Source organism: Haematobia irritans, chromosome 4, assembly GCF_050003625.1.
Source record: "Haematobia irritans isolate KBUSLIRL chromosome 4, ASM5000362v1, whole genome shotgun sequence".
NCBI lineage: Eukaryota > Metazoa > Arthropoda > Insecta > Diptera > Muscidae > Haematobia > Haematobia irritans.
In genome coordinates, this window is record NC_134400.1 from 39,674,388 (window position 1) to 39,688,733 (window position 14,346).

A 14,346-nucleotide genomic window follows, 5' to 3' on the forward strand; every position below is an offset into this window, starting at 1 on the left:
GGCATTCCGCATTGCAGTGAAACCACTTAGAGAAGCTTTGAAACCCTCAGAAATGTCACCAGAATTACTGAGGTGGGATAATCCACCGCTGAAAAACTTTTTGGTGTTCGGTCGAATCAGGAATCGAACCCACGACCTTGTGTATGCAAGGCGGGCATGCTAACCATTGCACCACGGTGGCTCCCAAAAATAAAAGAAAAAAATCTCGCCGAAACTGTTTTCTATGTGAAGGAGACTTTCTTGTAAAAAAAAATTAACAAAATTTTCCATAGCAAAAAAAATTTTGACAAAATTTTCTATAGAAATAAATTTTTGACAAACTTATCTATAGAAATACAATTTTGACAAAATTTTCTTTAAAAATAAAATTTTGACAAAATTTTCTATAAAAATAAAATTTTGACACAATTTTCATAGAAATAAAATTTTTTCGTTTTGTTTTGTTATTGTTGGTTTGTACTTCAATCATATTTGTTGTTTTGATCTCAGCTTAAAAACCATTGCGTTGACTAAACTACAAGTGTAGCTTAACCAACAGAGGAAAAGAATGTTTGTCAAATTTATTGGGGCAAATCCCTATAGACTGCAAGATGGTTGGATGGACGCACGTTTCGGAATTACCACATTCTCCATCAGCATCCTCCACTTGCAGCAAAACTATCAACCAAATAAATTTGACAAACATTATTTTCCTCTGTTGGTTAAGCTACTCTTGTCTTTAGCCAACGCAATGGGGTTTAAGCTGAGATTAAAACAACAAATATGAAATAAAATTGTGACAAAAATTTTTATAGAAATAAAATTTTTACAAAATTTTCTATAGAAAAAAATTTTGCAAAAATTTTCTATAGAAATAAAATTTTGTAAAAATTTTCTATAAAAATAAAATTTTGCAAAATTTTTCTATAAAAATAAAATTTTTCAAAAATTTTCTATAGAAATAAAATTTTGACATAATTTTCTATAGAAATAAAATTTTGCAAAAATTTTCTATGGAAATAAAATTATGCAAGAATTTTTTATAGAAATAAAATTTTGCAAAAATATTCTATAGAAATAAAATTTTGCAAAATTTTTCTATAGAAATAAAATTTTACAAAAATTTTCTATAGAAATAAAATTTGTCAAAATTTTCTATAGAAATAAAATTGTGCAAGAATTTTTTATAGAAATAAAATTTTGCAAAAATTTTCTATAGAAATAAAATTTTGCAAAATTTTTCTATAGAAATAAATTTTTACAAAACTTTTCTATAGAAATAAAATTTTCCAAAAATTTTCTATAGAAATAAAATTTTGCAAAAATTTCCTATAGAAATAAAATTTTGTAAAAATTTTCTATAAAAATAAAATTTTGCAAAATTTTTTTATAAAATAAAATTTTTCAAAAATTTTCTATAGAAATAAAATTTTGACATAATTTTCTATAGAAATAAAATTTTGCAAAAATTTTCTATAGAAATAAAATTGTGCACGAATTTTTTATAGAAATAAAATTTTGCAAAAATATTCTATAGAAATAAAATTTTGCAAAATTTTTCTATAGAAATAAAATTTTACAAAAATTTTCTATAGAAATAAAATTTGTCAAAATTTTCTATAGAAATAAAATTGTGCAAGAATTTTTTATAGAAATAAAATTTTGCAAAAATTTTCTATAGAAATAAAATTTTGCAAAATTTTTCTATAGAAATAAATTTTTACAAAACTTTTCTATAGAAATAAAATTTTCCAAAAATTTTCTATAGAAATAAAATTTTGCAAAATTTTTTTATTGAAATAAAATTGTGCAAAAATTTTTTATAGAAATAAAATTTTGCAAAAATTTTCTATAGAAATAAAATTTTGCAAAAATTTTCTATAGAAATAAAATTGTGCAAGAATTTTTTATAGAAATAAAATTTTGCAAAAATTTTCTATAGAAATAAAATTTTGCAAAATTTTTCTATAGAAATAAATTTTTACAAAACTTTTCTATAGAAATAAAATTTTCCAAAAATTTTCTATAGAAATAAAATTTTGCAAAACTTTTCTATAGAAATAAAATTGTGCAAAAATTTTTTATAGAAATAAAATTTTGCAAAAATTTTCTATAGAAATAAAATTTTGCAAAAATTTTCTATAGAAATAAAATTTTGACAAAAATTTTTAACAGAAATAAAATTTTTACAAAATTTTCTATAGAAATAAAATTTTGTAAAAATTTTCTATAGAAATAAAATTTTGCAAAAATTTTCTATAGAAATAAAATTTTGACAAAAATTTTTAACAGAAATAAAATTTTTACAAAATTTTCTATAGAAATAAAATTTTGTAAAAATTTTCTATAAAAATAAAATTTTGCAAAATTTTTCTATAAAAATAAAATTTTTCAAAAATTTTCTATAGAAATACAATTTTGACAAAATTTTCTATAGAAATAAAATTTTGACAAAATTTTCTATAGAAATAAAATTTTGCAAAAAATTTTCTATAGAAATAAAATTTTGCAAAAATTTTCGATAGAAATAAAATTTTGCAAAAATTTTTTATAGAAATAAAATTATGCAACATTTTTTTATAGAAATAAAATTTTGCAAAAATTTTCTATGGAAATTAAATTTTGAAAAAAAAATTCTATAGAAATAAAATTTTGCAAAAATTTTCTATGGAAATAAAATTTTCGTTTTGTTTGTTATTGTTGGCTTCTCTTCAATCGTTATTGTTGTTTCTTTTTTTGATCTCAGCTTAAAGCCATGCATTGACTAAACTACAAGTGTAGCTTAACCAACAGAGGAAAAGTATGCTTGTCAAATTTATTTGGGCAAAGCCCTATAGACTGCAAGATGGTTGGATGTACAGCTGTTTCGGAATTACCACATTCCCCATCAGCATCCTCTACTTGCAGCATCCTCTACTTGAAAAAATTTTCTATAGAAATAAAATTTTGACAAAATTTTTTATAGAAATAAAATTTTTACAAAATTTTCTATAGAAATAAAATTTTGCAAAAATTTTCTATAGAAATAAAATTTTGCAAAAATTTTCTATAGAAATAAATTTTTACAAAAATTTTCTATAGAAATAAAATTTTCCAAAAATTTTCTATAGAAATAAAATTTTGCAAAAATTTTCTATAGAAATAAAATTGTGCAAAAATTTTTTATAGAAATGAAATTTTGACAAAATTTTCTATAGAAATAAAATTTTGCAAAAATTTTCTATAGAAATAAAATTTTGACAAAAAATTTTTACAGAAACAAAATTTTTACAAAATTTTCTATAGAAATAAAATTTTGTAAAAATTTTCTATAAAAATAAAATTTTGTAAAAATTTTCTATAAAAATAAAATTTTGCAAAATTTTTCTATAAAAATAAAATTTATCAAAAATTTTCTATAGAAATAAAATTTTGACAAAAATTTTTTACAGAAATAAAATTTTACAAACATTTTCTATAGAAATAAAATTTTCCAAAAATTCTTTACAGAAATAAAATTTTTACAAAATTTTCTATAGAAATAAAATTTTGTAAAAATTTTCTATAAAAATAAAATTTTGCAAAATTTTTCCATAAAAATAAAATTTTTCAAAAATTTTCTATAGAAATAAAATTTTGACAAAAAAATTTTACAGAAATAAAATTTTTACAAAATTTTCTATAGAAATAAAATTTTGTAAAAATTTTCTATAAAAATAAAATTTTGCAAAATTTTTCTATAAAAATAAAATTTTTCAAAAATTTTCTATAGAAATAAAATTTTGACAAAATTTTCTATAGAAATAAAATTTTGACAAAATTTTCTATAGAAATAAAATTTTGACAAAATTTTCTATAGAAATAAAATTTTGCAAAAAATTTTCTATAGAAATAAAATTTTGCAAAATTTTTCTATAGAAATAAAATTTTGCAAAAATTTTCGATAGAAATAAAATTTTGCAAAAATTTTTTATAGAAATAAAATTTTGCAAAAATTTTCTATAGAAATAAAATTTTGCAAAAATTTTCTATAGAAATAAAATTTTGACATAATTTTCTAAAAAATTTTCTCTAGAAAGAAAATTTTCTATAGAAATAAAATTTTGTCAAAATTTTCTATAGAAATAAAATTGTGCAAGAATTTTTTATAGAAATAAAATTGTGCAAAAATTTTCTATAGAAATAAAATTTTGCAAAAATTTTCTATAGAAAGAAAATTTTGCAAAAATTTTCTATAGAAAGAAAATTTTGCAAAAATTTTCTATAGAAAGAAAATTTTGCAAAAATTTTCTATAGAAATAAAATTTTGACATAATTTTCTAAAAAATTTTCTCTAGAAAGAAAATTTTCTATAGAAATAAAATTTTGTCAAAATTTTCTATAGAAATAAAATTGTGCAAGAATTTTTTATAGAAATAAAATTGTGCAAAAATTTTCTATAGAAATAAAATTTTGTCAAAATGTTCTATAGAAATAAAATTGTGCAAAAATTTTTTATAGAAATAAAATTTTGCAAAAATTTTCTATAGAAAGAAAATTTTGCAAAAATTTTCTATAGAAAGAAAATTTTGCAAAAATTTTCTATAGAAATAAAATTTTGCAAAAATTTTCTATAGAAATAAATAATTTAAATATACACGGATATTCGTTGGTTATTTAGTTTTGAGTGTAAATTTTTTGGTTCACCATGAAGTCGTTGTTGAGCATACACAACGACGACTACTCACAAATACACAAAGGACCAAAGGATAATGTAGTGCTGCAGTAAATGTAAAACTGACACACATTTACAGTTCGTTTGCAGCAATATGATTTTTATGTTTTTTTTTCTTTCCTCTTTTTTGTGTTCATATTTTCCTTTGAGGAAACTGTAGCGGAGATGTTAAACAATGAAACGTGTTCCATTTTTTTAGTTCGTCGTTTTGGTTTTTTTAACATTACCAGGAGGCGAAAGGGAAGGAATAGTTGTTGGTAAACAAACATCATAATGCAGCATGGTTTTAAGAAGAGTGCTGAATGCGGCTCTATGGGATTCGTGAAAGTTATCATAAACACAGAAAAATAATTTACATATTTTAGGAATGGTATTTAGAAAATTTAGAGAATTTTTTTAAATATCTAAATGGGCTCCTTCATAAAATTCATGAAACTTTTCATTATATAACCGGAAATAATTGATTTCTCCCATAAAAAAACAAAAAGAATTTTTTTTTTCTAAACTTTAGTTCTTTTTTGTACCCCCATTTGATGCAGGTTCAATTTTATAGAAAAACAAACACTAGCTTCGAAATGTTTCCATTATATTGCGTAAATATTAAAAAAGTTTTACTTGCATTTGGGATTAGTTGGTCTATACTTTTAGGCGCATAGCACATTCCCAAAGAAGAAAAACAGATGGCATATTTCAAAAGGTTACAGAGGGACAAAGACAATTGAAATATGCAAATAAATCTGACCTTAGATAAAATTATTGGTTACCAAAGCTGTCAAATTTCTTGTTTCTATAGAAAATGTTGCTAAATTTTATTTCTACAGAAAATTTTGTCAATTTGTTATTTCTATAGAAAATTTTGCCGAATTTTATTTCTATAGAAAATTTTGCCAAATTTTACTTCTATAGAAAATTTAATCAAAATTTTATTTCTATAGAAAATTTTGTCAAAATTTCATTTAAGTTTTATCAAAAAGTCAATAATTTTAATTCAAAAAACAATTTCTCTTTTTTTCTTAACAGTTCAAAAAACTTCATAATGGGCAAAATTTAAACCAAGGAAAAAGCCGTATCCTTAATAGCCAAAAAAAAAACCTAAACATATCATTTAATAGAAAAACAAAACATAGGGAAAATTTTACTCAATGGTGGCATTCGCAATCACTTCTACTATCCTAGACCATTAACAAATTCAAAACATCGACAACATCGACCAGCATTGAAATTGGAATCGAAAGCTTCACCATGGTCAAAGGTATTCTAATAAATCGTAAATCGGATGATGGCCACAAAGCACAACTGAAAATGGAGCATGCTGATCTTGTGGCAGAAATGCAGACAGTAGAGAATCTACCCACACACGAACGCCTACAATTGGCTAGACTGTAAGTATGAGGTCCATTTTATGATCATTTTGAAATTTTAATTGACTCATTTCTATAAAAAAATTTCTTAAAATTTTATTTCTATGGAAAATTTTTTTCAAAATTTAATTTCTATAGAAATTATTCTCAAAATTTTTTTTCTACAGAAAATTTTCTCAAATTTTTTTTCTACAGAAAATTTTCTTAAAATCTTATTTCTATAAAAATTTTTCACAAAATGTTATTTCAATAAAAAATTTTGTCAAAATTTTATTTCTATAGAAAATTTTATTAAAATTTTATTTGTATAAGAAATTTTGCCATAATTTTATTTCTATAGAAAATTTTGTCAAAATTTTATTTCTATTGATAATTTTCTCAAAATTTTATTTTTAAAGAAAATTTTCTCAAGATATTATTCCTATAGAAAATTTTATCAAATTTTTTATTTGTTTTTGTTTTTAATTGTTGGTTTGTACTTCAATCATATTTGTTGCTTTGATCTCAGCTTTAATGGTTTTAAACTGACTAAACTACACGAGTAGTTTTACCAACAGAGGAAAAAAATGTTTGTCAATTTTTTTTTGGGCAAAGCCCTATAGACTGCAAGATGGTTGGATGGACGCACGTTTCGGAATTACCACATTCCTCATCAGCATCCTCTACTTCCAACCATCTTGCAGTCTATAGGGCTTTGCCCAACTAAATTTGACAAACATTCTTTTCCTCTGATGGTAAAGCTACTCTTGTAGTTTAGTCAGTTTAAAACCATTAAAGCTGAGATCAAAACAACAAAAATTTTATTTCTATAAAAAATGTTCTCACAATTTTATTTCTATAGAAAATGTTCTCAAAATTTTATTTCTATAGAAAATTTTGTCAAAATTTCATTTCTATAGACAATTTTGTCAAAACTTTATTTCTATGGAAAATTTTGTCAAAATATTATTTCTATAGAAAATTTGTCAAAATTTTATTTCTATAGACAATTTTGTCATAATTCTATTTCTATAGAAAATTTTGTCAAAATTTTATTTCTATAGAAAAATTTGTCAAAATATTATTTCTATAGAAAATTTTGTCAAGGTAGACATATGGTGTCTTTGGAAATAATGCTTAGGGTGGTTCCCTGAGTCGATATAACCATGCCCGTCTGTGAACACATTTTTGTGATCAAAGTCTAGGTCGCAATATAAGTCCAATCGCCTTCAAATTTGGCACGTGTTCCTTTTTTGGATCAGAATAGAACCCTATTGATTTTGGAAGAAATCAGTTCAGATTTAGATATAGCTCCCATATATATCTTTCGCCCGATATGAACTTATATGGCCCCAGAAGCCACAGTTTTGGCCCAATTTGGTTGAAATTTTGCACTAGGAGTACAATTAGTAGTATAGTCATGTGTGCCAAATTTGATTGAAATCGGTTCAGATTTAGATATAGCTCCCATATATATCTTTCGCCCGATATGGACTATTATGGTCCTAGAAGCCAGAGTTTTGGTTCAATTTGGTTCAACTTTTGCACACGAAGTATAATTCGTAGTATAGTCATGTGTGTCAAATTTGATTGAAATCGGTTCAGATTTAGATATAGCTTCCATATATATCTTTCGCCTGATATGGACTTATATGGCCCAGAAGCCAGAGTTTTGGCCCAATTATGTTGAAATTTTGCACTAGGAGTACAATTAGTAGTATAGTCATGTGTGCCAAATTTGATTGAAATCGGTTCAGATTTAGATATAGCTCCCATATATATATATTTCGCCCGATATGCACTTATATGGACCCAGAAGCCAGAGTTTTGGTTCAATTTGGTTCAAATTTTGCACACGAAGTAAAATTCGTAGTATAGTCATGTGTGTCAAATTTGATTGAAATCGGTTCAGATTTAGATATAGCTCCCATATATATCTTTCGCCCGATATGGACTATTATGGTCCTAGAAGCCAGAGTTTTGGTTCAATTTGGTTCAAATTTTGCACACTAACTACAGTTCGTAGTATAGTCATGTGTGTCAAATTTGATTGAAATCGGTTCAGATTTAGATATAGCTTCCATATATATCTTTCGCCTGATATGGACTTATATGGCCCCAGAAGCCAGAGTTTTGGCCCAATTTGGTTGAAATTTTGCACTAGGAGTACAATTAGTAGTATAGTCATGTGTGCCAAATTTGATTGAAATCGGTTCAGATTTAGATATAGCTCCCATATATATCTTTCGCCCGATATGGACTTATATGGCCCCAGAAGCCAGAGTTTTGGCCCAATTTGGTTCAAATTTTGCACTAGGAGTACACTTAGTAGTATAGTCATGTGTGCCAAATTTGATTGAAATCGGTTCAGATTTAGATATAGCTTCCATATATATCTTTCGCCCGATATGGACTTATATGGCCCCAGAAGCCAGAGTTTTGGTTCAATTTGGTTCAAATTTTGCACTAGGAGTACAATTAGTAGTATAGTTATGTGTGCAAAATTTGATTGAAATCGGTTCAGATTTAGATATAGCTCCCATATATATATTTCGCCCGATATGCACTTATATGGACCCAGAAGCCAGAGTTTTGGTTCAATTTGGTTCAAATTTAGCACACGAAGTACAATTCGTAGTATAGTCATGTGTGCCAAATTTGATTGAAATCGGTTCAGATTTAGATATAGCTCCCATATATATCTTTCGCCCGATATGCACTTGTATGGACCCAGAAGCCAGAGTTTTATCCCGATTAGCTTGAAATTTTGCACAAGGAGTACAATTATTAGTATAGTCATGTGCAGAGAATGAAGCCGCCGAGTCGCGCCGCTGATTTCAGTCGCCGCCGACCATTTTTTGCCAGTCGACGCCGCCGCCGAATATGTCGACTCATCTCGACTCAAATTAAGCCGCCAATTAATCAAAAATATCGATTTAAATCAGAAAAATATAATAATAATTGTAGTATTTTTGCCAAAATGTTGAACCTTCCATCCACAATCAATCAATTTCAAACTGCTATAACATTTTTGCAAATATTTAGCTCAGAAAATATTAACTAAATGTAAATTTGATTGTAAGATTGGTTGTACAACTAATCTCATTAACATTCGAATAACTTCAAATTGATTTTATAATGGATGATTGTGCGCCGCCGAATGGACAAATTTATATCGGCTTAGCCGTCAAGCCGCCGCCGCCAGAGGTAAAACTTTAGTGTCAGCCGCCGCCGACAAAAATGGGTCGGCTTCATTCTCTGGTCATGTGTGCCAAATTTGATTGAAATCGGTTCAGATTTAGATATAGCTTCCATATATATCTTTCGCCTGATATGGACTTATATGGCCCCAGAAACCAAAGTTTTGGCCCAATTTGGTTGAAATTTTGCACAAGGAGTACAATTAGTAGTATAGTCATGTGTGCCAAATTTGATTGAAATCGGTTCAGATTTAGATATAGCTTCCATATATATCTGTCGCCCGATATGGACTTATATGGCCCCAGAAGCCAGAGTTTTGGCCCAATTTGGTTGAAATTTTGCACTAGGAGTACAATATAGTCATGTGTGCCAAATTTGATTGAAATCGGTTCAGATTTAGAATATAGCTCTCATATATATCTTTCGCCCGATATGGACTATTATGGTCCTAGAAGCCAGAGTTTTGGTTCAATTTGGTTCAAATTTTGCACACGAAGTACAATTCGTAGTATAGTCATGTGTGTCAAATTTGATTGAAATCGGTTCAGATTTAGATATAGCTTCCATATATATCTTTCGCCCGATATGGACTTATATGGCCCCAGAAGCCAGAGTTTTGGCCCAATTTGGTTGAAATTTTGCATTAGGAGTACAATTAGTAGTATAGTCATGTGTGCCAAATTTTATTGAAATCGGTTCAGATTTAGATATAGCTTCCATATATATCTTTCGCCTGATTGGACTTTTATGGTCCCAGAATCCAGAGTTTTGGCCCGATTTGGTTGAAATTTTGCACTAGGAGTACAATTAGTAGTATAGTCATGTGTGCCAAATTTGATTGAAATCGGTTCAGATTTAGATATAGCTCCCATATATATCTTTCGCCTGATTTACACTCATATGATCACAGAGGCCAATTTTTTACTCCGATTTAGTTGAAATTTTGCACAGGGAGTATAATTAGCAATGTAGCTGTGCGTGCCAAATTTGGTTGGAATCGGTTCAGATTTAGATATAGCTCCCATATATATGTTTTTCTGATTTCGACAAAAATGGTCAAAATACCAACATTTTCCTTGTAAAATCGCCACTGCTTAGTCGAAAAGTTGTAAAATGACTCTAATTTTCCTAAACTTATAATACATATATATCTAGCGATAAATCATAAATAAACTTTTGTGAAGTTTCCTTAAAATTGCTCCAGATTTAAATCTTTCCCATATTTTTTTACTAACATTGCGTTTCACCCTAGTGCATTAGCCGACTTAAATTTTGAGTCTATAGAATTTGTAGGAGTCTATCAAATTCTGTCCAGATCGAGAGATATTAAAATGTATGTATTTGGGACAAACCTTTTATATATAGCACCCAATACAATTGACGGATGTGGTATGGTATCGTAAATTTAGATCTACAAAGTGGTGCAGGGTATAATATAGTCGGCCCCGCCCGACTTTAGACTTTCCTTACTTGTTTTATTTCCAGTTCAGTCTTATATAATTTACAATTAACCTACATTCTTACATATGATTAATTTGTTACCCTGCCATAAAGATTTCAGGGTGTTCCAAGTTTGTGATTAACACTATTCACTTGGCTATTTGACATACCCGTAGATATGTTAACATTTATGTTGTCGCCGCAAAAATTTAGAACATTAAGAAACAGCACATTACAGAAAAATTTTCTCAAAATATTATTTCTATAGAAAATTTTCTCAAAAATTTTTTATTTTTTTATTTTTTATTTTCCATTTATTTAAGCAATTCAAAGCCTTTACAGGGCCAATTTAACGAATTACAATGTACTACTCTAACGGACATTACAATATTATATAAAAATATTAAATATAAATTAATAAAAATAAACAACAGTTTTATATAAACAATTGAACCAGCAATCTTATATCAATAATCAATAATGTTATATATACATTTTTTATTTTTATTTTATTTTTTTTTGCGTTTGTTAATGCTCTTGGATCCTATTGAAATTAAAATATGTTTTATTTCGCGAGTCAGGAGACTACTCATTAAACAATGTTTGCATTATGTTTCAGTCCATTATCTGTATCTTTAATCATCAAGCTGATGTAAAATATTGAAGAAGGTTCTTTCGGTAGGTGTTGTAGGATAGATCGAAATGCTTCAATGCATTCGGCAGACTATTAGCCACCAATTCTTACATGAAATGATTTATGCATGTATCGACCGGCAGTTGGAATAATCAATTGATTGCGACGAGAGCGTCCGAAAACAAACAAGCTGACAAGAAAAAGAGGAGTTTGTGTCTTAAAAATCTTGTAAAATAACAACAGAGATCTTAAATTAAAAAATTCCGAGAAGGAACATCCTAAGAAGCGTCGAACATAGTCCGAAATATGATCGAACCGTCCAAGCGAATGTAGATAACGTACTACTTATTCACTGCTAATTTCTCAATATTTTATTTCTACAGAAATTTTTGTCCAAATTTTATTTCTATAGAAAATTTTTGCAAGGTTTTATTTCTATAGAAATTTTTGTCCAAATTTTATTTCTATAGAAAATTTTCTCAATTTGTTTTACTTCTATAGAAAATTTTTTCAAAATATTATTTCTATAGAAAATTTGTCTGTCCTCTGTAGCAACCTTAATTTGCCTAAAATTCTATATTATGTCTCTACCATCCTGGAAGTATGGAATGCCCCATATCCATATATTTAAAATAATATTTGGTCCCAACAAATGCTACCATTAATATTTCCTAGGGTCTGTTTAAAGATATTGACCATAAAAACCATTCATACAACAACCAATGGTTTCTACAGCCCCTCAAAGGTTCATACCCCATGAAATATGATGTGTGGTTAGTATATTTGGTGTCAGAATCAACAACGGCAACAACACAGAGACCAGAAAATTTGATTTATCGCCTAAATGGGGACAGTAGTTATTTATGTATGAAAAATGAAAACCAAAAAAAAAAAACTTTTCATAGAATTTTCATGGGAGAATTATTTCAATGAGTTATTTAGTGATATGGTCATGTCTGCTTGCTCTTCGCTATGTCCCTTTGGAAATTCTAAACAAAAAAAATCAATGCTCATTTTCATTGTCTAGAAAAAGGTCAATGTGTCATAAAAAGGACTTTTCAAATAGTTTGAAAACAAATTTATGAATTTGAACTCATTATAAATAAACTTAATAGGTTTAATACCCTGCATCCTAGGAAAAACAGAGGGGGGGGGGGTTGTGGGTAATAATGTTCACATGTTTAATATATATTTGTATTATATGCAAAATTTTCTCAAAATTTTATTTCTAAAAACAAATTCTCAAAATTTTATTTTTAAAGAAAAATTTTTTAAAATTCTACTTCTATAGAATATTTTCTCAAAATTTTATTTCTATAGAAAATTTTTTCGAAAATCTTTTTTTATAGAAAATTTTGTTAAAATTGTTGTTTCTGTAGAAAATTTTCTCAAAATTTTCTTTCTAAAGAAAAAAGAAAAAAAGAAGAATTTTGTCAAATTTTATATAGAAAATTTTGTCAAATTTTATTTCTATAGAAAATTTCCTCACAATTTTATTTCTATAGAAAATTTTGTCAAATTTTATTTCTATAAAAAAATTTTCTCAAAATTGTATATAGAAAATTTTGTCAAAATTTTATTTCTATAGAAATTTTTTTTCAACATTTTATTTCTATAGAAATTTTTTTTCAACATTTTATTTCTATAGAAAATGTCCTCACAATTTTATTTCTATAGAAAATTTTTGGCAAAATTTTATTTCTGTGGAAATTTTTCTTAAAATTTTCTCAAAATTATAATTCTATAGAAAATTTTGTCACAATTTTATTTCTATACAAAATTTTATTTCTATAGAAATTTTCTTAAAATTTTATTTCTGTAGATAATTTTCTTAAATTTTTATTTCTATAGAAAATTTTGTCAAAATTTTATTTCTATAAAAAATGTTCTCAAAATCTTATTTCTGTAAAAAAATTTCTCAAAGTCTTATTCCTATTGAGAATTTTGTCAACATTTTATTTCTATAGAAAATTTTGTCAAAAATTTATTTCTATAGAAAATTTTCGCAAAATTTTATTTCCATTTTGTTTCTATAACAATTTTCGTAAACTGTTATTTCTATAGAAAATTTTCTTAAAATTTTATTTCTATAGAACATTTTGTCAAAATTTTATTTCTATAGAAAATTTTCTCAAAATTATAATTCTATAGAAAATTTTGTCACAATTTTATTTCTATAGAACATTTTGTCAAAATTTTATTTCTATAGAAATTTTTTTCAACATTTTATTTCTTTAGAAAATTTCCTCACAATTTTATTTCTATAGAAAATTTTTCTCAAAATTATAATTCTATAGAAAATTTTGTCACAATTTTATTTCTATAGAAATTTTCTTAAAATTTTATTTCTATAGATAATTTTCTTAAAATTTTATTTCTATAGAAAATTTTGTCAAAATTTTATTTCTATAAAAAATTTTCTCAAAATTTTATTTCTGTAAAAAATTTTCTCAAAGTCTTATTTCTATTAAGAATTTTGTGAAAATTTTGTCAAAAATTTATTTCTAAAGAAATATTTTCGCAAAATTTTATTTCTATAGAAGATTTTCTTAAAATTTCATTTCTATAGAAAATTTTCTTAAAATTTTAGTTCTACAGAAAATTTTCTCAAAATTTTATTTCTATAGAAAATTTTGTCAAAATTTTATTTCTATAGAAATTTTTTTCAACATTTTATTTCTATAGAAAATTTCCTCACAATCTTATTTCTATAGAAATTTTTACAACATTTTATTTCTATAGAAAATTTCCTCACAATTTTATTTATATAGAAAATTTTTGGCAAAATTTTATTTCTGTAGAAAATTTTCTTAAAATTTTATTTCTATAGAAAATTTTCTTAACATTTTATTTCTACAGAAAATTTTCTCAAAATTATAATTCTATAGAAAATTTTGTCACAATTTTATTTCTATACAAAATTTTATTTCTATAGAAATTTTCTTAAAATTTTATTTCTATAGATAATTTTCTTAAAATTTTATTTCTACAGAAAATTTTCTTAAAATTATAATTCTATAGAAAATTTTGTCCAAATTTTATTTCTATATAGAAAATTT

General features: G+C 25.3%; 1 protein-coding gene across 1 annotated transcript in view; it reads left to right on the plus strand.

Annotated features, from left to right (window-relative positions):
* Positions 1-14,346, plus strand: part of MYPT-75D (Myosin phosphatase targeting subunit 75D) — a gene marked incomplete in the record, with an annotated part of 265,876 nt that overhangs the window by 205,764 nt on the left and 45,766 nt on the right. Inside the window, 1 exon segment of the mRNA XM_075307586.1 lies at positions 5,693-6,054. Within this exon segment, the coding sequence (XP_075163701.1) occupies positions 5,915-6,054 (140 nt within the window).